Raw genomic sequence first — 25,830 nt, forward strand, 5'->3', positions numbered from 1 at the left:
ACAGTTAACTTTCTGATTTTTTTTTTTTTTTTTTGCAGATTATGGTGCTGGAGAGGTATAATATAATATATATTATACATATATAATATATATGTATATGAATACACGGGGAGCCTCTGACTACAGAACAATTCAACAGCACCACAAACTGCAGCCTTATCAACATGATCATACAGTTGGCTCAACATTCAGTTTCAACAAAAACTGAAAATAATAACCTTCATGAAGGAGGGTTTATTGCAGGACTGCTGTATTAAACTGCATTAGCTGAAGCCAGCTGTAGGTTACCTGGTAAACTGGCAACGGAATGTATGTTTTAACAAGTCTTTTGTTTGTTCATCTCCCTTCATATTCTTTCTTTTGTTATTTGTATGTAATATGTTTGATTTTAACTTGTTCAAATACAAATCAAAATGACTGTGTATTCAAGCCTTCCTCCTCATTGGCTGTTTCCATAGCAATCAAGGTCGTGGTCATGTCATAGTCCAGATGCTTAGCAATATGAACCTAAATAACATGATAACAGAACGTCCGGCTGAGGGAGAAGACAGTCACAGCAACATGCCAGTCAGGGTCATAAGATAAACAAGTCTTCCACAGGTGTTAAATATAATATGCAATAAAAGTTTGATTGAATTTGGTTACTGTTTATGTTTAGGTACCAAACAGAGTCTTCACACATAATGTAAAGTGCTGGGGTTTGATACAGAATAACCTTATATGAACATGTAGTAGTACCATGGATTTAAATACACTCTGCCAGAGACAGCCTTCAGAACTGTGCGTCAATGCTCATCTCTTTTCTTCAAGCATCAAGCTTCAGTGCTTCTGCTTAAGACATCTGAGATCTCCTGAAAACTTATTTCATCAGCTCACAAGATTTTTTTTTCACAGTTATTAGTGTGTTTACTTGATGGCCTTAAAGTGGTCAAATTATAAAGTATGGTTTGCAGAACAGTTACCAGAAGTGCAGTGTGATTTCAGCTATAAAGTATGTATGTATGTATGTATGTAAAACTGAGTGAGAAATGGTCAGAAATGCAGCTGCTAGACATATAAAGTGTGCCAATATAAGCTGGGCAAATAAAGCATCGGCAGTTGGACATATTCCAGTCCCATCAGTGAAATTTGCTCAAGAGAGGTTTCTATTTCCATCCAGACTCTCCAATCTTTTCAATCTTCAAAGGTTTCAGTAAAAATGTACAGAATGTAATGAGATTTTTAACCAGCACGTCAACACAGTCTTTAGACTGCGCAGTTGCATTTTGTAGAGGACTTTTGAAAATGTGCTGTTTGGCAAACATCTGCTGTGTGAATTACAGTCTGAATGATTGTGTCACCTGTTTGCAAATATGTGATCATTATTTCAAACAATACATTCAAATAATGGAGAAACGCTATAATAGAGAAGAATATATTTGACAGACCACTGTTATTTACTGTAAACTGTAATCAGTAAAATATATATAGTAAGATAGAAAGTGGTTGATAATCGTTTTTCAATATTTGTGGAGACTGTGTGAGAACAACCTCTCATAACACGCGACTCTTTGAGTCTTTGACGCAACGCTGACGATTAGTCGAGCAAGTAAGCCAATCAGTGGCCAAGGCAGAAAATTTTATGTGATGAATTCAAATGTCTACCACTACCAGTGACTGCGGTTATTGTAAGTGAAGACTCCCGATCACTGCACATGTCCCGCAGCGTACTCCTGTGATCCTGCTGGGACCTGCTGAGCCAATAGAGGACAACGGGAATTGAACTTGATTTCTGTTTTCAAAATAAAAGTACCAAATTCTTGTATGTTTACTGTTTGTTTTCTCCAGTCCAGTTGAACTGAACTGAAATGTACTTATGTTTATTTATTTGCCACAATTTAGGCAGGTTATTTGAAGATCACAGCCACAAGTTTTAGCGTCCACTTTGCTGTAAGTTGCCTAAAATGAAATACTCTGGACGTTTTGGAAAGCTCTCCTTATGACACATCTGTTTACTTAGCTTACTGAATATCAAGTTAATCTGGGCTTTTATTTTGGAAAAAGGCGTATCTACAACACCCCCTCTCGCTTGACGGTGGTCTAACCAGTAAGGCTGGAGAAGGGCATCTGCAGTTGTGTCACATAACACAGGATCGAGTAGGCTGAATGGGGAGCAGACACGGTGGGCTTTGCATGTACACGCTGCCTTTCATTGTGTTGTTGTGTCCTTACTGTCCCTTAACAGCGCATATTGTTGGCTTTTATTGAAAATCATGAATCATTGTTAAGAAAATAGATGTTTAGGAATATCACCATAGAGACCTGGTGATAATTTACTCGTCAGGGTTGATCCGGCGGAATCGATGCAGCTGGTTAACTCTAAATTCAGCCGGATTTGACATTTTTTGCATGTGTGATACAGTGTAGCGCAGCACCGAGTGACTCTAATAATAAAAAACGCCACTTTATTCTTATTATTAATAAGCTACGATGGAAGTCAGTGCGGAAAATTCCAGGATTCCATCTGATGAGAGAGATGATACCCTGAAACCCCTGGATCTCAAAGTGATCGCCGAGATGACCGCGGATGCAGAGGCGAAGAGACCTACGTGGAGTGGGCAGCTGGAGTTCATCCTGGCATCGGTGGGGTACGCGGTGGGACTGGGCAATGTCTGGAGGTTTCCCTACCTGTGCTACAGCAGCGGTGGAGGTGAGACTTTCTAAGAGGTCAAGAATATACAGATGCATTTGGCCTACAGTGAAATCGCCGCCTATGAGAAATTCCTGTCAATTTACTTGGAAATGTCACCACTACAATCATGTTGTCTTTAATTGCAGGAAGCTTAGGCTATATTTATTTTGCTTGTTCTCAGTAAAATGGCACTATTTTACAGTAATATTGCTTGGAGGAAGATTACTCCGGAGTAAATACGCGGTAAATTGCGGGCTGTAATCTAACAGTATTTGAACAGTATTTTACAGAAATTCTTGAGAACACACCCACTAGACAGAGAAGTTTGATTTTATTTTGTTCGTGGTCCGCCCTCGAAACTTGGTTAGGCTCCACCTGCATTCTCCGCCCAATCAGGGGCTAGCGATCTAAATCCCCAGTGCACGTGCTACCCCTCTCCCCCGTTTCACTTAGCAATTCTGAATACGGAACTACGACGTTTCTGCCGCCCCCTGGCGTCGTAGATTGTCTACACTGAAGACCAGCTTGAACCGCACGACATACATCTGCTGCCTCTGCTGGCGGTTATTACAGATAGGCTATCGCGATTGCAACGAGTCACGATTTTAGCACGAATTCTTGAATTTCATTTTCACAGATAAAAAATCTAATTGCGGTTTTGATGATATTCAATCGCCCAGCCCTAGTGCATTGTGTGTTTTGCATAGTGTCCATCCAACCAGGAGGCTGGATAATGTCCATAGGTCTGATAAATGCATATTTGTCCCCACTCTGCTGCAGCACAGGAAGTTTTACAGTGGGAGAGGGGATTTATCAGTACTGTTGCCTCCCCTCTGGCTACTTGCTGGTGGCACGCACTTTCTCCAAGTGTGTGGAGATGGTGTTGAGACTGCTCAGTAAGAAGGGAATGAGGATTCTGACATGTACATCTGGCTGATCTTGGCCTCTTAGAAGCAGGAAGCCAGGGTCCACAGCTGGGCCTTGCTGTCTGTTTTGGCAAGAACACTCTGCAACCAAGTCAGCAGGTGGACAGACCAGAAGTGAGTGTGTGTCAGAGGAGTGTGTGACTACGCTTTTGTGGCTCTAACTCAACCAGCCATCCCTTGAGGGAGTGAGGCTAGGGTGTGTCCCAACTATGTTTAGGTGTTCACTGGATGCATCCCTGGCTGACCAGGGTGGGACGCTCAACCAAGTAAGTGGTATATGGTCGGAACTAATCTGTCCTGTCAACCTGCTGGAGCTGAGAGTGGTTTGCTAGATGACCTTCAAAGTAGGGACAGTGTCCACAGCTGTCTGACTGCCTGCAAGGGAATATAACTGAGGCTTAAAACTCTGGTTTTCCTGGTGTGAGATTACCTCTGCTGAGAGAGCTGGAGATCCCTGTGTGTGTCAGTGAACCCCTTTTCCATGTCTGTCAGCAAGGACAAGGGCGTGGTGGAGCTACGTACTAACCCATCCTCCAGGTCACCACCTCCTCCTTTGTGCAGTTGTACCTTAGAGACATGGCCACTGGTTCAGTGCTTGAGGCACCATCTGAGGGGGATCGACCCCACAGAGGCATCGACTAGGTGAGTGGTGCCTGAGATGTGGGACTAGGCCAGGTTGTTGATTTATTTTTTTCTCTTGTTGCTGGCCTTTAGGGGTCAGGGCTTGGGTCCATCTGGGAGTACATCAGTCCATCACAGCCTTTGCCTTCATTGTTAACCAGTAGCAAAGGGCAGAGCATGTACGGAATAGAAATAGTATTTACTGGACACAACCCTCTAAGCCCAGTGCTATACAACCAAAATACCAATACCCAACAATTTGTTGCGTCCCCATGAAATTCTCTGTGTAGGGTCAGCACACCAACTGCACATGCATCAAGCAAACTCCAAGTGGACTAGAGAGAGTATAATAAGAACAACTGCAAGATACATAACATACATCCGCAAGGGCGTATAATTGAGGGTTAACCAGCTGGGGGCCCAGCTGGCCCCCATTTAAACATGGCTGAGGGAGATGAACAGTCTATGTGCTTGGGTTTTATAGGTATGTGTTGCTACCCACTGTTGGGTGGTGTGCTTTCTTTGTTGGCATGTTTAGGATTCTTTCACTAAAATTGTTTTCTTAATTGAATGCAAAAGGCATTGGACTTGAATTAAGTTCTGAGTCATTTTTAAGATTAGAGTGAGCCGACAAACACTACAACACACATATGCACAAGCTGTCAGTTTGTACTTTGCCAGCTAATGTTAGCTACCTCAAACTACAGAGCTGTACAGTTAGTAGGAAAACCCAATCTCTTGTAATCTGAAACTTTTGGTGATACTGGAATGGTAAGTTTTTCAATGCTTGTCTCAGCGGCCATTTCAACGTATGACAGAGTGGAGCTGAACTTCTGATTCTGATCTTGCAAATTGCAGGATGAGTTTTATCTTATTTTGTGATAACATCTGCCAAATGCACATCTGAAAACTACTGATTTTATTTAGATAACTTTTCTGTATGTAGTATATTGAATTGACTTGGGGAGCTTGTTCGCCAACATTAGCTAGCTAGCTAAATTATGAAACTACCAACACCTGCAGTCAAAATATTAATTTCGGTTGAGCTGTCCCTGAGCTTGCAAATTGGATTTTGTCAGTTGAAGCTGGTGATAGAGTACTCAAAGAGGATTGTTGATATGATATGATATAATGCTTACTGTTGATCTGCAGCTGGCCCGTGTTCTAATGGAGCCATTCCGCCAAATGGGTGCCATTTTCATCCGCAGGACATTGTATGTATACATTACCTGTGAAATACACATTGTTATTAAGCAAGGTGTCCAGCACTTATATCTAATTGCAAAATTAAAATATATAATTTAAAGCACTGATAACTACAAAGAACACTTGAAAATAACAATTGTTACCTGTCCCTGCTCACTACACAAATCCTTCAGATATAGCAAGGTCACGGCTCATACAAAGTAACTTGAGTGGGGAATAGTTTTCTCTCTTGCAATGACTGTAAGCATATTTAGGGTTTCCCCTCAGAAATTGAACAAGTGGTAGCACTCAAAGGACAGTGGACAGTGATGTTAATACAAGAAAGCATGTTCTATATAAAGGATATATGTTATTTTCTCAGTGAGTAAACTTTTTTGTTCCACGCCACCTCTGAACGCATACCTTTTCAGGTAGCTCATCTGGATAGACTCTGAGAGAGGCACCAAAGCTCGACAGGGCAGTCACTCAGAAAAAGATGACATCAGTCAACCTTTGTGTCTCCAGTCTACCAGAGAATTTAATGGACTTTGAGTGGGACTTTATATAAATCAGTGAACCCAGCCAATCACACGTACACTGACACACTGTTAGTCTCTTGGCCACACTCTTTTTTTTTCAGGTACTTAGTAAGTCTTTCTTGGTCACTCATTCAGTCAGTCGCTCTCATTTTCATAGTCACTGTTAATCACTGACTCGCTCACTCTGTAACTGTATAAAGTCATTCACAATATCACTTTCTCTGTTTAAGAAAGAGATGGTTTGAAAAGACACTGAAGCTGTTGTCTTAAAAATTAGATCATACTTAACTAAAATGAAAATATTTAAAAAGATATACATATATCTAAGTGCTGCAATGTGAGAACAGTCAATGGTGCCAACAAAATCAGAAATTGACTTTTCACTTTAATTTTTATGTTGACTGAAAATAAGTAGGCTAATGTGTATTTACTTTTAAAACATTTAAAAGTTTATGTTTAAAATGTAACAGTTTAATAGCTTTTTGTGATGTGTCATCTTCTTACACTGTCCTTAAAGTCTATAGCATTAAGACCAGTCACATGCAGGATGACTGGTATGTGCTACATGAATGCCTCTTCATAGGACAATAGTCTCAGTCTACAAAAAGCAACTGCATGAACTGGATACACTTAACAGACATTGCTATATTTTACCTGGAGGTAAAATATGTGTTCCCCAACTTATGGATAAAAAACACACACTGACAGTTAGGACGTTAGAGATTAGAAATCTTCATACCTTTTGTGAAACCTGAAAATATTTTCACCCAAACCAGCAGTTTTAAAATACAAAAGAAGCAATAACTGAGTTTTTGCTAATAATCACGGTACAGAGACGTTATACAAGCAAATTCTGTCTCTCAGTCATGACTTTACTGTTGCGTTGTAAGAATGACTCAGCAAGATTCAGCACAGAAACCGTCTTGTTGTTGTTAAGTAAGAGCTTCAGCACATGATCGGTTTTCATTTTCCCTGAACTGACAAAGGCGTTATGATTTTTAATATTTGTTAAGGTGTGGGTGTCCACTGAGAAGCCATTGAGCCTGCAGTTACAAATGAAATGAATTGCCCAAATCTGACTATTTGTCTTGAGAGCAGAGGGTTAAACAGTCTATGGGATGTGTTTTCCTGATTAAAGGACCAGGCTATCTAAAAAAGACAAAGCAAGCTCTGTGTACAGAAGATATCTACCATGTGGGCCCAAAACCTGGCATCCGTAGAATCAGTTTCTACTGATGGATTAAATCAGGTTGTGAGTGATTTGTTAAGCAAGAATTAATAAGCAATTACAAAGTCATCATTAACAACTTAGAAATGTGTTATAGAGTAAGTATGCTTTATCTAAACCACGCACAGCAGCTACCACTTTATACATATCTCTTGAGGCAGCCATCATACTTAACATACTGAGGAGATATTTAAAGTATCAGCTACCCACTGTTGTTTTCTGTTCTTCTGATTCAGGTGCCTTCATGGTCCCTTATTTCACCATGCTGTTCCTGTGTGGTGTTCCTCTGCTCTTCATGGAGTACGTCGTCGGCCAGTACACTCGTTTAGGGCCAGTGCATGCTATCGCCAAAATATGTCCGTTGTTAAAAGGTGAGTGACTTGCCAGCCCAAAGGCTCCTCTCATGTGATGGAGATGAACATCTACGTATTTCACTACATCACCAAAACTAACTGGTGCATCCTCTCTTACCTTTAGAAAGCAAACCTCTTGTAAACTCAGAGATAAGTGATCATGATTCAGATTTATCAGGCAAAAGGATGATCAAGTCACATAAAGTGAAAGTGCTTTCACCAGAGGCCATTACTCATGCAAGCTATTTGGAAAATATGTCAGGGAATGAATAAATTTTTGTGACGAGGAACCATAATCATTGAAAATTCCATTCATTTCATTGTATAGTTGTATAATATAATATATACTACCAAAAAAATGTTACTACAATCCATTATTGAAGAAATTACTTCCCCAAAAGAGTTAATTATTAACCATCAGCCCCTGAATCCCTGTTGATCAACACAGTATGTAAACAAAGAGCTCCACATTTTTGAAATAGATCATCCATGGAGGGGACTAGGCATTGGATTAGGAGTTTAAATGGTGCAATCAGTATGGTCCTGCATACAGCAACAGACCAAGAGAGGCAGATATATTTTTTATGTACTGAAAATAACAGAAAGGACACAACTTAATTTATCTCCATGCGCACGACACATAATTGCAGTAACTATGTATTAGCTGTCAACAACAATTTGTTAGGGTGCGAGTCAGTAATGATAATTATTTGGGAAACAAAACGTACAGCTGAATGGAATTTAAAAAAAAAAAACAAAGTAGCCTTTGTGCTAACAATTTTTACTAACATGATTCCTAATTAACAGCAATAAACATAATGTGAGCTAGGACTAGTTAGTACTGGTTGACAGAGCAAACAACTAACATGACATATGCACTGACTCACAGGTGCATAAAGAAAAACTGAACAAACAGCAACAGTACTGTATCTATTCACTGTATCAACATAAAAAGTGCAGTAGATTAAGGAGGAATGCAGTGAAATCTTACCCACTCATGGACATAAAGCTGGTGCAGACTTTATACCCTCAGGGGAGGGCCCACCTACAGGCAAAAAAACTGAGATTTTACAAATCTTTATTCAGGTTGGATTAAACCTGCGCCACAAAAATGCACTGTGAGCTGTGTTAGTAGTTTTACACTGACTAGTTGCCACTGAGTGACTTTGGTTTGTTTGACTGTTAAAAGCGGTGTATGAATAGCAGGACAATTTCTTTAAGTCATGTGTTATCACTGTACATTTTTTTTGCTTTTCACATGTCATTTCACGCTTTATTGTTTCTTCATTTATGAGACCCACCCCTAACCCTAACCAAAACATTGTTACGTGACATGTGGGTAAAATGACACGCAAAAGCTTAAAATGCGTAGCCACGACACATGAAATGTCCTGGAAGTGGCTTGCTATTTATACGCAATCCCATGATGGAACGTTAGATCAAGAGCCAAGAAACAAGCTTTTAGCTTTTTAAAGTTTTTTTTCACATTGTGAGATGAGGCATTTTCTTAGGACCGACTGCTTTGAGAAAAAATAAATCTTGCACATTTATCCCATGATCCTCATTTCATTATGTGTTTGATCCAGGTGAATATTTTAAAGTGATCAGTGAAAGCATGCTCTTTGCAATAAAATCTGCTTTTTTCTATTTGATAAATGAATTGTTTTCACATGTTGATGGATGGGAACTTGTTTACAATCACTATAATCAGTGTCTTTTTTAACTTCTTTATCTATTTTCAGTTGTACCGTCTCTGAGATTGAATGCATTTTACATTCACAAGAAAGAAATGGTCAAATAATTTGAATGTGAACCAATATTCTTAAATTCTGCATATTTGAATGATATTGAAATCAAAGGTGGGTGACTGAAGGTGTGTTCTCACAGTCTACATTGGTTCTTTATACAAAATGTAAACACCAGGCAAATCATGGCTCAGTATAATGGGTTGTCCATTTAAAAGCTCACAGCGGTCATGATAGAATTCACACTCATCTCAATGACCAGTGTGGACTCAGAGAGCACTGACAGTCACTCGGCAGCTCATCAAACTAATCAGCGTCAAAAATCAAACAAGCGCCCAGCCATCAACAATCAGTGCTTATGGGTGTGAATTGAAAATGCTGTCTGTCTTGTTCTAACATCAAATTTTTCTCCATAGTTTTCTTATCTCCTTAAAGACAGAGATTATCTACCCGGTCAAAACGTATGGGTCCTTCACTTGATTTATCGCTCATTTCTTCCTGGTTAATGCTCTGTGCTAAACAAGGGCCAAAAGCAGGTAGTTTTCTTCTGTATGTTCTTTTGAATGATTTCCCTGTGCAACTCAAGTGCAGTTTACTGTGATGTACCTGTGATCAGTGATTTGGATGCCCACAAATATCTATCACAAATCAGCGAATATGCTCATGTTTAACTGACTGCAGTAGACTTAATCATAGCAAATGAAAGTGTAATTTTAACCGGCCAACCGGTTTTCTGCCACTCTTTGCTGACTGTCTGATTTGTCTCAGTGAGGGCACCTAGTGGACAGGTGAGGGTAATAAACACAGAAGTCGAGACAGAAGAGGATTGGCTCCAACTGATTCCCTCCATCCTTGTCTGCTCTGCCTTGTTTTTGAGTACAGCAGACTGATGTGTTTTGGCAGTTTGTAATGACACATCACTACACCACTTGGAGTGTGTCTGTTGTACGAGTGGAGCAGTCAACCGTGTAAGCTAGATGTGTAGAGTGAAAGAGGCAAACAGGCAATAACAAAGGGGGGAGCGCTTAACGTGGACCATACCCAGTGGTTCTTGCTGATCCTGGAGCTCAGAGCGGGTTTCCTTTGGCTCTGTCATCATGTTGACACAGAGCTGTTTTTCAGCTGCCTCTCCTTCCATTTTACCAGATAGTGACATTGGATCCAGTGGAGCATGGCATTCCTGTCTTTCCACGACTAGTAGAAAAAGGCAATATTTTTACATATCCCTGAAAAACAGCAGAGAGACCAGTCTTTCAAAGACAGAGCTTTTGTAGTAAAAGATCTCATTCATTCTCAAACATCAAAGATAACAAAGATAGCAGAGATAGCATTATACAAAAGATCAGGAACAGGATACTCCACAATTCTGAAAATACACTTATTTACTTTCTTACTGAAAGTGTGATTAGAAGTTAAATGCTGCTCTGACGTACTGTGCATACAGTGAATATGTAGCTGGCACTTGGTTAGCTTAGCACAAAAACTAGAAACAGCCAGCTTGGCTCCATAGGAAATATGAAATGACATGAGGTAAACATGACAATTAGTTGTTACTGAGGGTCATTACCAGGCAACCAGTGGAGACTCCAGGAAAGTTACTGGTCCAATCATCCAGTCCATAACCCCTGTAAAATGGCAAATTCTCATTTTATCCAATTCATTCAAGGTTAGTCCAAGAAATAGAGTTATTTAGATCCCTGCACTGTGCTATTTTTAAATGCCATACCAACTACAAACAGGTGAATCAGTTTCATGGATGTCCTCTAGTAAATATTTTGTGACTGTGTTAGAAAAACAACATACAGATTAAATTCTCTGAATAATAAAGCATCCTGTGCTCCATCTGATGCTAAGCTAAGCTAACTGACGGCTGGCTCCAGCTACATATTTACGTGTGAGGAGTAACAAGCTTCTCATCAAAGTCTCTGCAAGAGAGTGATTAAGCGTATTTCCCAAACTATTCCTTTAAACTATTGATCTCAGAATATAAAAGTTTGCAGTGCTTTGTATTGTCGGGTAGTACAAAAGGTAGTATAGGTTTCTCAGAAGTTACAGAAGAAGCAAATGGAATGAAAACTTTTCTCCTAGTTACTTCAAAAGTTGCCATCCTGTATTTAAGAAGGCTTAAGGTTTAAAACTGTCTGCTCTACTGAATTGTCGTTGAGCAAAAATAATGAACCTGCTCCTGAGTCTTTAGCTGAGTCATTGCTCTGAATTCCCTGAGGAAGAGACGGCTGAAAAAAAAAAAAAAAAGAAAAAGAAAACATGCATATGGTACACACAGACACCACAACCTGAAACCTGACACACAGCTAAGAACCACAGGTGTTAAAGGACTGAATAATTTACATCTGTATGCTGGAGGACTTTGATCTCTCCTGTACTCATTTTGGTCAAGAGCCTGTTATATTCATCAGCCAAATGACATAGTGGAATTTCTAATCCATGACTCCAGGAATTCCTTTCATCTGTGGCCGAGTCTGCTTGACTTTATCCTGGCCAGCACTGACCCCAGATTACCCCATGATACTGGCTCTTCTCTGTTGTCTTATCTTTATGCAAAATCATTTTAATCCCAGGCCCAAATAATTGACATGTCACTGCAAAACATGGAGTTTCAGAGTGATTTTATAACAGTTTTAAGTGTGGTAATTTCATCCCCTACAGATGGCATGACTTCTGCAGAGTCCTCTCTCACTTTGTGTCCCCCCACCCCCACCCCTTCCACCCCCACTACGTGTTACCCTGCAGGTGTTGGTCTGGCCACAGTTGTTATCTCCTTTGTGTTCTGCACATACTACAATGTGCTCATGAGCTGGGCACTTTTCTATTTCTTCAACTCGTTCGGAGCGACGCTTCCCTGGACGTCCTGTAACAACACGTGGAACGCTGTCGGAAACTGCTCCAGTGGTTTCCCCGGCAACGCCACCCACCTGCAGTCTGCCAGTCAACAGTTCTTTGAGTGAGAAGACTTCACTGCATTTTTAACTGCAGAAATATACTGCATCCAGTTTTGCTTATTTCATATTAGATGTTTCTGTATCTCTTTTTTCTCTGTGAGGGAAAATTTTTGATGTCACATACCGTAAATAAATCAGGGTTCAGCAACATATAAATCAATTTTTTTTTTAAAATTTGGTTATAGGATTGTTTGTTTTTTAGGCCACAGTCAATCAAATCTGATCAGACATCACCTATGCAGTCCTAATGAAGCACATTAACTTATTTTTTCAGTATTGAGCTCTTAATAAATAAATAATACTTAATTAGGGTCTTTCCTGTCTTTAACTTTAAGGATACTGTGATAGGAATCACTTGCTGTTTCTTCTTTCCATTTTTCCAGTCACAGGCTGCTGGAGAAAAGCAGTGGCATTGAAGAAGCTGGTGGCCTTCGCTGGGAGCTCTTCGGCTATCTCCTTATTGCCTGGGTCGCCGTGTATTTCTGCATATTTAAAGGAGTCAAATCCACTGGCAAGGTCAGAATAATGCTTTATACAAAGTGATGATTATGATGAATTTTTTGTTTTGTCCTGGTCCATTTCAGTGTTTGAGAATCTCTCTGATGTTTTGTCAGCGTTACTGCCAGAGATAAAGAGAGGGAGGTTTCTAGGTTTACATGAATATGGTGTGTAGTCTATGGTCTGTAGGGTCTTCTCAGATTGAGATCTAAAATAATACGTTTGTAATTCTGAGTGTGTTTGAAGTGAGTACAATACGTTTTTTTATATGCTATACAGTATGTGTTATTTCTTCTGCAAGGGAGATATGTTTGTTGCATGCATGCTAGACATAAAGTTTATAGACAAGCTTCAGATGCAAAACAAACATGAATCTGGACACAATCAAATAAAACATAGAAGAGCTTTGAAATTTTAAATTTGATAATCTGTCAACATCCACGTTTCTTCATTTAATTTCTTGTCATATTCTGTGCAGTTATTCGTCTTATGGAAAGTGTGACCCACCGTGATAAATTAACCTTGTCCTGGGTCACGCAGAGATATTAATACAAAATGACATCACAAATCATGTCACTGAATGCAGGTCTACTGTCGCTCACAACAAACCACGTTCTGATGTGATCTCTGCTTTTTACTGCTTCTGTCACACAGGTTGCGCATTTCACTGCAATATTTCCATACTTCATCCTGTTCGCCCTGCTCATCAATAATGTGCAGCTCCCCGGAGCCAGGGAAGGTATCCTCTACTTTGTGACACCTGTCTGGAGCAAACTGTTTGAAGTGAAGGTGAGACTTTGAGTGACAGTGAGTAACAGAAAAAAGCAGACTAATCCTTAGGTCAGTGGTTACACATTGGCACCAGATACTATAAGCCAACTTTTAGGTGTTCAAAGAAAGTCTTCCTTTAATAGGTCTTTAAGTAGCATTAGGCAAGTCTCTTACTGTAAGCAGTAGTTCCTTGTCCATCTCTTGGTTAATCATCAAGACACTGATAGAATGGCAGTCACCATGGCAACCAAGGTCATTAAAATATTATTGGCCTCCGGTCCAGAGAGGGAAAAGTCATAAAACAGGAGCCCTTCGGCTCAGGTACAGACTGTCTTCTGTTGATAAAGTATTCCTTATACAACGTGACTTAATGTAATTCTGTGTAGGATTTCTCCTCATGATATCTGGGTCACTTTCTGATTTCCATCACACTTATCTCATGTTTGCTCAAACTCAGTGCAAGCCAGAACCACAAGAGACAAAGGGGGAAGAGGTAATTTCAGGAATGAATTCAATAAACCCAGATTAGGTTGTTCTCAGTACAACTTAAGCAGTGGAAAATTTGACTTTGAAGATTTTAGGGACAAATGCCAGAATAAAATTTTAGGACAGAAAGCTAAACTAGAGTGATAGTTTCCCTTTGATATTAAGTAGTCTGGTCTGGCAACAGCTGGGTCTCTCTTGACCCCTTAACAGTGCAATTATATGTAAGTTAAATATCTACTGCAGGGAGAATAGTTCAACTTAAGTTTAGTACTAAATGAAAAGAAAAATGCACACACACATAAATCATTATTTCAGATCTTAGGTATTTCTCTGTAAGAAATACCAGTAAGAAAAGCTCAGATAAAAACACAAATACAAAAATCTGTCATGTGAAGGAACAAAAACTCTTCAAACTTCAGCAGAAAATGTTTTCCAAGACGTTTAACACCAAATTAAATGAGACAATACCAAAATTAATATTCATGCTCACCTTTATCTCCATCATAGGTTTGGGTTAATGCAGCTGCACAGGTGTTTAACTCCATTGGAATAGCATTTGGCTCCATGATTTCGATGGCTAGTTACAACAAGTTCAACAACAACATTCTCAGGTAAAGACTGAATATTCTGTTTGAACAAGGTAAAAATATGTTCATTTGTTTGTCTGCTTTAATAAAAATCATATTTATATTAATAGCCCAAACATGTTAACAGCACATTAATTATGTAACAAGACAAATACTTCGTTTTTATCACTGTTGACAACTTTACCACAAATGATTCCAAACCCCTCCACTGTACAGACAGCAGCATGTCGTGAGATGAACAGCAGTGCTGCCAGTCGTCTGCATTGTTAAGGCAGCTTCCATATGGCTGCTCTGCTCACAAAAGTAGAACAACACAGGGGACAGATTGTTTAGGGAGGAGGCTCCATTTTTGGTCTTCTCTGTCTAAATTTGCCGTGTTTACTGTTTGAGCTGCTGTCTGAGAAGGTTACTCCCTTCCCACAGAGAAGTGAAATGAACCCTTCCATCCACATAGGGGGAAGAAATTCAGCTAGGAAAGTAAGAAATACAAGTTTCATTTTGAAAAAGGAGAGATGAAGGGTGTTTTAATACAGTAAACAGAGTGCACCAATGACAGCTTCAGATTCTGTGTTGGGTGCAGAAAATAGACCAGAAACTGTCCTACATTATTTACCTGCTGGAGACATTTTTTAGTTTGATCTCCAGTTTTTACTTGAATGAGAGCTCAGTGATCTGGTAAAAAAAACATAAAAACTGCTGTCTGTATGATCAAATGGCTGCTTCATAATGTGTTGAGATGAGTTTCTCAGAACTGGGTTGAAATGGTTTATGTTGTCCTCCTTCTTTCCCAGGGATGCTTTGATTGTGTCATTTACCAACTCGTTCACGAGTATCCTGGCCGGCTTTGTGATCTTCTCAGCTATTGGCTACATGGCTCATATACATAACCTCCCAGTGGACAACATAGCTACAGATGGTAAGCATCAAGCCTGGAAAGATCACCGAGAGAACGCGTCTTTGTTTTTAGGCTCCTGGGAGCATTTTTTTTTCTTCCTTACATGGAGAAAAGGATTTCAACATGTGCACGTCAGCATTGACGAAATGTGCAGGTCACTTAAGGATAAAACACTGGAAATGTACAGTTTCTTAAAGCAACACTCAACTATTTTATACAAGTTCAGTCGTGAGGAGTACTACTAAGTAGCAGTGCTGTAAAAGCAGTTGCATAATGTTTTCTGTGGCTGTGGCGGAGCTTTCTAAAGTATGAAAATATAACCCTGATGATGTCATCAGGACTACAAAAAAAATTTAATAAAAAACCTGCATCACAAACTGCATTATGGGATTTGCAGAATCCACCCTTTCTGGAGCTGGACCCATTCTAGATGCTAAAAGCCAAAATATTTCAATTGCTGCTGCCTTCAGTTTGACCATTTGCTTTTTAATCTGTCCTGTCTCTTGTGGATGTCCAGGCTCATGGAAGAGCAGCACTGAATGCAATGTATCTTTAAGCTGTTATGAATTTAAGTCATAGATAGCTGCAACATGAACATAACTTTAGTGTGTGTGTGTGTGTGTGTGTGTGTGTGTGTGACTGTAGTGACATGTAAATCACAAAACACACAGAGGTTTGGCATCAGTAACCAAATGCTTAAATACCCTCTGAGCTGGAGCTTTGTCTGTTCAGTAATGCATTATTAAAAACAGAGACAGCATGTGTTCAGCATCCAGGTCAGATAAGAAAGAATCATGTGGAGTTTTTCTCTGTCAGCTCTAATCACACAGTCAAATGATGACTTCCTTGTGGTGTGATCTAATCCTCCTTTGCTGATAAATGGTTTTTAATTTTCTTCAAGAGTCAAATAATGAACATGACTGGCCAATCAACAAACTGTATTTTCTTAATCTTCTGCTCCTTTTGAAAAGCAATGGCTCAAAATCATTTCAGAGTCTCACAGCCGTCCTTAGTCTCACAGTGACAGCTGCTGATCTCTTGCCAGCTCCCCTATATGTGGGTGGAAGATTAGTGGGTTAGTTAATGATTCATCCGATCCTCAGTTGAAATGAAAAGTAAATCCAAGAAATAGCACAAGTTATTTTGACCCCTGCAACCACACTACAGCAACTGCGCTGTACTATGTTTAAATGTCAGACCAACTACACACAAGTTAATCACTTTTTGGGTTTTTTTGTAATGAATATTTTGAGACTGTGTTGCAGAGACAACATACAGATGAAATTCCCTGAATAATTTACTAGGTAAAAGAATCCTGTGCTCCATCTTCCTCCAGTAGCTGTAGCACCATTCATTGTTTATTGAAACAGAGCCTAACTAAGTGTTGTTTGGCCCAGTCACATTCTGCCTCCCTGCTCTTAAACACCTCACCAAGCCTAGTGGTTGGGAAAAAACTACACAAGGCTGTTATTATGTTAAACACTTAACATTGCACAACTGTATGGTTCAGCTAAACTGGTAGACCTACATATTTGGCTGCAGTAAATTGTAGTTAAACAGGACGTACAGCTCTAGAGGTGGTGGTAACTGTTTCCCCCTTTTTCCAGTCTTTATGCTAAGCTAAGCTAATTGGCAGCCGGCACCTGTTTTCATCAAACGTCTCCTTGAAGAACAATTGGAATGGAAGCAAATAAGCATATTATCTAAAATGTAGAACTAGCCCTTTAAGGGAAATCCAGTCGTCTGCATTGTTAGGGCAGCTTCCATATGGCTGCTCTGCTCACAAAAGTAGAACAACACAGGGGACTCAGTTAATGGAGGCACAACAGTCCAACAATGCCTTTGCTATGTCATGTTTTCAGGTCCTGGTTTGGTGTTTGTTGTGTACCCTGAAGTCCTCTCCACCATGCCCGTCTTTCAGCTCTGGGCCCCTCTGTTCTTCTTTATGCTGCTGTGCCTGGGCCTGGACAGCCAGGTAAACATCTCTGTCTCTCACATAAGTGTGTGATGAAGGCAGAGGACATCTGTGAAGATGATGCAAGGAAACATTCACACACAAAACTGAAGTCAGAGAGATTTTATTTCTCTCTGACTTTAGTTATGAGGAGGAGGGCACGCATGTGGGGAAACAGGGCAAAACAGATGTTCCATTGCTCAACTAATGTAGGCAAAACAGTTACAGAAGATGCAATATGTTCCCGCTCAAACAACGGTTTAACTGTGTCCATTTTTTGGCCATGGACTTGGAAAAGATTATTCAGGTACAATTTTGTGTGGTCAAAATGAATAGTTTCTTCACTGTGTTTTTTATTAGCAGTGTTTTTATTATTATTCCCAATATTTATTGCATGCCTTCAACCTTTCATCTTAAGTTTGTTGATGCTGCTAGAACTGTGAATTTCCTTTCTAATCTAATCTAATCTAAAAGGCCTCTCAACCATAAAGCAGAAACAGAACTGACTGTCAGGCACTAACATGCATAACTGTACTATGACTTTTATGCTTTTCTGGTAGATTAGACAATTTTACATGATCCCAACACTTTCAAACTGGGTTAGAGTGGATGGCCATACTTTGTGCTAACTGCTTACACAACATGCTAACATTCACACATAACAATGTTAATGTGCTGACGTTTAGCACTAAACAAAAATGTCATTCATTTTGTAAAGGTATGACCTGATCATGGTCAAAATCTGCTAAATATACTGCTTCCATTTATCACAAACAGCTCTTTGCATAGACTCGTAATTGCACCATAAATGTCTTAAAGTCAGAACAAGTCAGAAGGGACCGATTTTACACGTGAAATGGGATTACTATTATCAACTTTGGGTGTGTTTTGTGTGTGCTGCAGTTTGCGACAGCTGAGGTGGCTGTGACGTTCATAAAAGACGAGTTTGGTCACAAAATTCCCTTCCTAAAAAGAGAGATGCTCGCCCTGGCTGTGTGTGTCGTCTGCTTTGTGTTGGGGATTCCTCACGTCACTAAGGTAGAGCAAGAAACAACAAAACTCTTTTACACCTCAGAGAAACATATTTGATGGTATTTGGTTAGACTGTATGTAGCAATAGTTACATGGTGGCAGTTGTTTTGTCATTTCAGTGTTTTCCTCACTCTTTTTCCTCCAGGGAGGTATCTACGTGTTTCAGCTGATGGACCACTACACCGCTGTGGTTTCCCTCGTGTTGTTGGCTTTCTTTGAAGTCCTAGCCGTCTGCTGGATCTTCGGTAAGATCCGATAAAGTTCATAATCCAGATATTCTGGTACATGGTAAATGCTCTCATCTTTGATTACTTCAAACATCAGGAAATCTGCATCAGTGGTTTGGGGTTATTCCCAGTGTTAAATCAGCACTTGTCTTTTCCCATCAGGTGTCTCACGCCTCTCCTTAATGGTCAAAAGGATGCTAGGCAAAACTCCAAACATATACTTCCGTCTCTGTTGGCTGCTGCTCTGTCCTTTGTTGGTGCTGGTGAGGTTTTAACTGTCTGAATAAAATTCTGACATTTTTCCCTAGGAATTATCAGTATAAATATATTAATGGTGAAGGTTGTGTAAAAGTGTGTCATTTCTTCTACTTAGTGCATAATGATCTCCAGCATTGTCCAGTACACCCCTGCTCGCTATGGGACGTACACTTACCCAGTGTGGGCTGAATGTGTGGGCTGGTGCGTGTCACTGGTCTCTGTAGTGTGGATCCCACTTGGTGCTATTCAAGAGATCTACAGCAACAAAGGCTCACTTCGCCAGGTGAGACTCATCATTCAGACTGATAACATTAGCATGCAAAAATGTCTGCGATGACAGATGTATGCTAACATCCTTGTTTAGCAGGTATGCTGTTTACCATGTTCACCATCTTAGTTCAGTGTATTAACATGCTAACATTTGCTGATTAGCACTAAAAGTGATAAATTGTTTACCAGGTATTTGGTCGTGAACAGTCGCCTGAGGGGGACATGAATATCTGTACCAAATCTAATGGCTATCCACCCAGTAGTCATTGATAACTACAAAATTTTGCGAAAGTGAATCTTTTAGTTGGTAAAATACTTCCCTGGATGGGTGAAAACTTAAACCTACTGGTGGAGCTAGAGGAGAAATCAGGGCAATGTCAAAGTCAACAGTATTCCTTATCTGGGCACAGCGGATATCTGTACAAAAATAAATGGAAATCTATTTGATAATTGCCAAGATACTTCTCCTAGAACCAAAAATGTTAACCTCATGATGCCACTAGTCTGTTTACTTCTTTGTCTTGGGACGATGAATGTCGGTACAAAATTTCATGGCAATCCATCCAATAACTGTTGAGATATTTTAAGTCTGGACCAATAGACCAACACGCTGTTAATGTGGGAAAACATTTCTAACAGGAGAGGTTAAAGCGTCATAGGCAGAGCTAAGTTTATGACTTTTGAATGAGACATAAGTTAAATATGATGTACTTCTGTACTCGAACATAGTTTTCTAGAAGGTAGCTTTTCTAAACCTCCTCCTTCTCTAACCCTCAGAGACTTAAAACAGCCATGACTCCTACAATAGACCTGGATGCTGAGGATCCCTCGTTGGAAAAACACAACCCGGCGTCTGAAACCTTGTTCACTTCAGGGGCATGAAGTCATGTCTTTGCATCTGTACGTACCAAACCCTGTGATACAGTTTGATTTTTAGTGAACGGTGCTATTTAGCATTTACTTTGAGATACAGTCAGATGAGTCTTTATGTTTTGGTCATAAAATTATGATTTTTTCCCATTAGTTTTAGGGTAAGGTGTTTGGGGTATAGCCCTTACTGTATCTTAAGCCCACTGTAGTGCTTTAATACTCAAGCCACTTTTTCCTTTGGAGACTTCAACAGAATGAAAATATCCCTGGCACCTTGTACAGTGTACAAGTATATAACCAAAATCTGAGATTTTGTCCACTAACATAAGATTAAATTATTTAAATTTAGGTATGAGTGATTCTGTTCCCTCTCCAGACTATGCAGGTGTTTGGTCCAACCAAAGATTGAAATTGAGATGATTATATCCTCCCCTCTGATGATTAATTGGTATTATGCAGTTTATGCAGTGATGTTTTCCCTTGCAAAGTGTGATAAATGTCAGTGAGTTTGTGTAGCACAACAGTGCATTTTGTTCCTATGGCAATCAGAGGGTTATTAATTTATTATTTTTAACTTAATATATCTATGATTTAAATTCTTTTGTACCACTTTGTGGCCCCTAAAGCCATAATACACGGTGCTGTTTTGTTGTTTAATGTAACATTCAGGCAGTTCTCAGCTTCTTGTAATGTTGAGAAACATGAAAGGTAGGTCTTCATCTGGAATAGACCAATACCTAAAACACTGCAATGTGTAAATGAGAGGAGCTAGATATAACCTCTCCAATACTTGTCACTGATAGCAGCCCAAGTGTGTTTTTAATCCCAAGACATAAAAGAGAAATAGAGGAATAAAAAGAATAGAATAAAAGAATAAAATTTGCCGTATTATTTATTTACCAGCACCCTTTCATCGAAACCTCAGCACTCGCTAAACTCAAGCATTATGAGGCTTGTTTTAGTCTGTCACTGGTATTTACATGTCATTTGCTATTTGAGGGCAGCTGCTTGGTGTTACAAAGGTAGGAACACAGACACACAGGCAGTCAAACTGATGCTGACTGGGAACAAAGGGCTGCTATAAAGGCAGGGGAGCTGGTGAGGTAAATGAGAACAGGTGTGCAGGTGGGTGTGGGGAGTCAGGTGAATGGTAAAGGAGGGAAAGTCTGTTTGCTGGATGGAAAATGGCAAGATGTGGGAAAGGGGAGGATGAAACACAGTCAGGGGGAAATGCACGGGGGCGGAGGGGAGCTGAGAGGGAGCGGATCGTGACGCTTGGTCACAAACCTAGAAATATTTGACTTTACGACTTGCTGGAACTGCCTGAATGCATCATTAGATTTGACCTCTGAGAGTCTAGACGGATTCATTTTGGTAGAAAGAGTAGGTACAGGGCCCAAATGGTTGCGTGCAAATGTCTAGCCTCTGAACTGGGACACAGCACCAGTGCACAAACACCATTTATATAAAGTGAAAACTCTTTAACACAGAGAAGCCAAGGTGTTTGAATCACAACAAAAGCATAAACACAAACAGACAAGTACAATTTGTACGTTGTTTTTTTTTTTTTTTTTTTTTGATACAGTGTGTTGCAAAGCTTCAGAAAGACTCATTTGATCATCACTTCCATCTTCACTTCACTTCCATCAGATACAATAATGAGTTAGTGAGTGATCAGAGCAGCAGGATAACGTTATATCCAGGTACTGAGCTCAAATAGGAATGTGTGAATCAGCTTCGTCTGATCTCCACAGGCTGAGGAACGACATAATATTATTTTTCAGTGATGCATCTAACATTATTTTTTAACTGTCTAAACTTTTTTTTTTTTTAGAGATTATAAGTGGTGCCTTTGATCCACTGCCATGACACCAAATTGGGCTAATGAGAGTAAATAATCCTCAGGACAGTAACAGTCAGTTGTGCTCCATATTGTATTGACCCAAAACCAAAGTTAATCACTGACTCTTTTATCTCTCACTTCTTAACAGAGAAAGGTGACAAAAAGTTCACTTTGGTGGAAATGTAATTTATTTTAACTCAAGCTTTAACTTTGAGATTGCACAGTAGTGTTATGTAAAGCTTTTTTAACGATTGACCTCATGTCTAGTTAGATTGAACCAGATCTTTCAAAGAGAAAAGAGTTCAGTCGGTGTTGAAACTGTAAGCTTTGGGGTAATATATTATGTAGATGAACTACCTTGACTGAAAATGACCAGAGGAGAAAAAGTCACACTTAAGGTTGCGCCCAATCGTACAGCATATTCTTGGCCTTTTCTGTCTTCACCATGTTGCTTATCAAACCGACTCTCATTTAAGAGTGCCTTTTATTCCAAAGTACTGAAATAAGCTCTGATAATAGATGCTCCAAACATCGGAATATGATTTTTAAAATGTTCCAAGGATGTTTCTAAACAAAGATACTTACGTTTCACATCTTATCACTATTTAAAAGTGAAAATATTATCATTCTACTTTTGTATTTGTTTCATATTTAAGTGTATAAGCTGTTTTTAAATGTGCAAGGATGATCTAGAAGCACTTTTACAACATAGTAGGTCACTGTTTACGCTTTTTAGTGTTTGGAATTTTAATATGAACTAAATAAAAATTGTAATGGGCTGTTAACATGATTATGGTTTTAAAAAATCTTGTTTAGAAATGCACAAAGTCTGTGGTTATTTGGGTTAGTTGTTAAAAATGTTGATTTTCAATATTTTCTCATAATACACATGCACATTTTTAATTTGTGACTCCATTTGTACCATTGTGTAATTTGTTACCATTTCATGATATTAGTCTGTAAGTGACCACAGTCAAACCTGCAGTGTTCTCACATTCACACACTGTAACAACAAAGATACCGACATATAGACTGAATGCAACACGATATTTGTAAAGTGTGACAGCTTTTTTCAATTTCACAATCAAATTTTATGTTGATTTAATTGTTGGTTTAATTTTCTTACTATTTTAATCATATTTCTACTGTGTAATGGTGTGTGGTGTCTTAACATTTTGTTAAATAAAAAGCCTTAATTTTTGCTCTGATGTAGATTGTGGTTTACAGCTTCAGAGAGTCACTGGGTGGCAGCATAGCAGCAGGAAATGAAAATAGGGAACTGAACTGCTTCAGTCTCTCCACTTATCATTACAGAAACTGCTTTTTCTGGTGTGCCACTTCCATCTGATTCATGTTGTTGCAGATCTTTCAGTGGGTTGGCCACAAAAGGGAAAGTTTAAGCAACATCTGATAGCAACAAAACACAGTCTATTGCTTTTTTCCATACTATTTTAACTCTGGTTTTATTATTGTTGTTGTTTTAATATATAAATCATTGTAGAGAGAACCTTCCCCTTAATGTACATCTATAAGTAGTGGAGCCTACATACATGCAGTATGATTTTCTGGTGTGATTCTAGTAAATAAATAATAATTTCTTTGATAATGATGTTAATAGATGAAAATAGAAATCATGCAGTAAGACATTACTTCACTGAGACTGCCTACCAGCACCATCATCGTCACTACATACATTTTCAGAATGGATGACCCCATTGGGAATTGAACCAGATCTACTGGAATTTCTGGTCATGTGGTCATCACGCTGAGCTGAGAGCACAGCCGAACGCAGTGCTCTAAGAGGTTTGCAAGTTAATTAGACCCTTGTCGTAGAGTGCTGCAGAAGCGCCCTTAGCAGAACTGTACGTTAATCAATACTGCCTTCCTGCTTCCCTCATGACAGAGCGTATCATCGGCACTAAATTAGCACTGGGAGCACTGTTTGATCAATAGCCATAGACAGTGCAGCCCAAGGGCCAGTAAATTAATGGGTATACGTGGCAGAGGGAAAGTGTTTGTGAGCCTGAATGGGCAATGAAGGGGGAGATGGGTCACTGTCTTACTCCTGTCGTGGGGTGTGAAGACATTTATCTGTGCCAGGCAAAGAGTTAAACCAGCGTCTGAGCCTCACGTTAGAGCTGTTTCAGATCTTGTCTGACCTTTGTTGAGTAGAAGTAAATTGTGCAGTGGGCCTGGAAATCCACTGGTGCGTCTGATCATCTCTGCTCAACAATCTGTAATAACCATGGCTGAAAAAGAAGGCAGAAAATGGCACACTGCCTGTGAAGAAACTTGAAATTTCACTCCTTTGTGACCACTTAAGGTTTCATCTACTCCTTCTCTTCTCTACTGTTCCATTCCCTTGTTTTTTTTGGTTTAGTTTTTCTTCATAGTGTACCGTGTGAAGTGGAGAGGATCCCATCTGTTTTAATTTGAGTAAGCCATGCATATGTATGTTGTGTGTGGTTCTGTGTGCGCACGAAGATGATTAAGGAAGCAGAGATCAAGGTTGATTACATACTGCTTCTGGTCATGGGTGTGGTGCTGGGAATAATATGAAGTACTACGTCCACAGAGGGGAGTTTTACTTCATCATTAACCACTCCACTTCATCATGATGATGCGACTGCAGCCTTTGGTTCTACATCTGAGGAATCCACAGCAGCTGGTATATACTTCCTCCAAGCTCATTGTGGTTGCAAATATGCAAATAATAATTCTTTATTTATGTAGTGCATTTCAAAAGCAAGTTTACAAAGTGCTTCACAGACATATAAAAAGAGAAAATACACAGAACTATTATCAGTTGGAAGAGAAATGAATATATAAAAAGAGTAAAAGGGAGATTAAAACAAACATACAACAATAAAACACTAATTAAAAGCCAGTTTATAAAAATTAGAATGTAAAAGAGTTTTAAATGGGGACACTGAGGTTGCTTGTATAATTCCCAATGGTAGGCTATCGCCCTGGAAAATACTCTGCAATCTCAAACCTTGCCCTGAGGACAGACAGCAGTAGCTGGTCAGCAGATCTAAGATTATGAGCAGGGGTGTGAGAAAGTCAACAATGTAGGATGGGGCAAGGCCAACCGATGCCTTAAAGATTCTGAACAACACTGGTAACCAGTGCAAGGGGGTGAGAATGTGTTTTCTTGCTCTTGTGAAAACCTAGCTACTGTGTTTTGTACAGGCTGGAGATGGTGCATTGATTTCTGGGGCAGTGTGGTAAGATGTACTGAAATAGCAAGATTTGGGCTCTACTACTGGAAACTAATATTTCTAACATGGTCAATAACCTACGATGGCAAGAATTTATTGGTCAGCTCCTTTGCAGAGGAAAGTCATTGAATTTAATTGATGTTCAAAAAAAGTATTAAAAGTGTTATTAAAAATATAAAAAATAACTGAGAAAGCTAATTTGATGACACATATTTTACACTCCAGCTGTCATATGCACACCATGTACAAATATAACTGCAGATGTTTTGTCTCTTGTAACCTTTTTCCTGTGACCTCAGTGGTTGCTCTTTTTTCCCCCCAACATGTGGCATCTACAAAACAGATCACACATCTACTCTGCAACTTCCTTGTGGTTGCTGACGCATTAAGCGTGTTTTCTCTTTGCAGAGACACTTCACTGCACCTGCAGTGCTCATAATAAATGTGCTCTCTTTTGTGGTTTATTTAATGTGCATTTAGCTGTGCCGTCTCGAGGCAGAAGTGATACATCTGGACAGCGTGCGGTGGTGGTAACCTATAGAGAGGCAGTGCAGTCAGTATAGAAAAACATGAAAAACAAAAGTTCAAAGCTTCGTATTTACACTGCAGAGGAGAGTGAGGTGCTGCTGCCTTGATTTGCGCTGATTTTCAACCCCCTTATGCTCAGCCTATTCAGAGGTTTAACATGCC

The 25,830-nt window shown here is 39.5% G+C and overlaps 1 protein-coding gene across 6 annotated transcripts; it reads left to right on the forward strand.

Annotated features, from left to right (window-relative positions):
- Positions 1-2,094: 2,094 nt before the first annotated feature.
- On the forward strand, positions 2,095-23,120 carry si:ch211-225b11.1 (uncharacterized protein LOC561694 homolog). 6 transcript variants are annotated; one of them, XM_051075152.1, is made up of 15 exons: positions 2,095-2,161; positions 2,465-2,689; positions 5,371-5,432; positions 7,407-7,541; positions 12,020-12,230; positions 12,612-12,744; positions 13,381-13,515; positions 14,491-14,594; positions 15,362-15,486; positions 17,328-17,440; positions 18,323-18,457; positions 18,597-18,696; positions 18,841-18,941; positions 19,052-19,219; positions 19,984-23,120. In XM_051075152.1, the coding sequence occupies exons 4-15, from the start codon at positions 7,415-7,417 to the stop codon at positions 20,086-20,088; spliced, it is 1,557 nt and encodes a 518-aa protein (XP_050931109.1). In that variant the 5' UTR covers positions 2,095-2,161; positions 2,465-2,689; positions 5,371-5,432; positions 7,407-7,414; the 3' UTR covers positions 20,089-23,120. The 6 variants fall into 6 exon arrangements, with proteins under 6 accessions (XP_050931109.1, XP_018524992.1, XP_018524993.1 ...); XM_018669476.2 differs by lacking the exon at positions 5,371-5,432; XM_018669477.2 differs by lacking the exon at positions 5,371-5,432 and having other exon boundaries at positions 2,113-2,689.
- The last annotated feature ends 2,710 nt before the right edge of the window (positions 23,121-25,830 follow it).

The sequence above is a fragment of the Lates calcarifer genome, linkage group LG13 (assembly GCF_001640805.2).
Source record: "Lates calcarifer isolate ASB-BC8 linkage group LG13, TLL_Latcal_v3, whole genome shotgun sequence".
NCBI classification, from domain to species: Eukaryota; Metazoa; Chordata; class Actinopteri; family Centropomidae; genus Lates; species Lates calcarifer.

What these genes read in the sequence shown, in the direction of transcription:
- si:ch211-225b11.1 (XM_018669476.2), top strand. An exon ending in GAGTCAAATCCACTGGCAAG is followed by an intron (nt 12,745 to 13,380) that starts GTCAGAATAATG and finishes TCTGTCACACAG; the next exon opens with GTTGCGCATTTCACTGCAAT. An exon ending in ACAAAGGCTCACTTCGCCAG is followed by an intron (nt 19,220 to 19,983) that starts GTGAGACTCATC and finishes TCTAACCCTCAG; the next exon opens with AGACTTAAAACAGCCATGAC.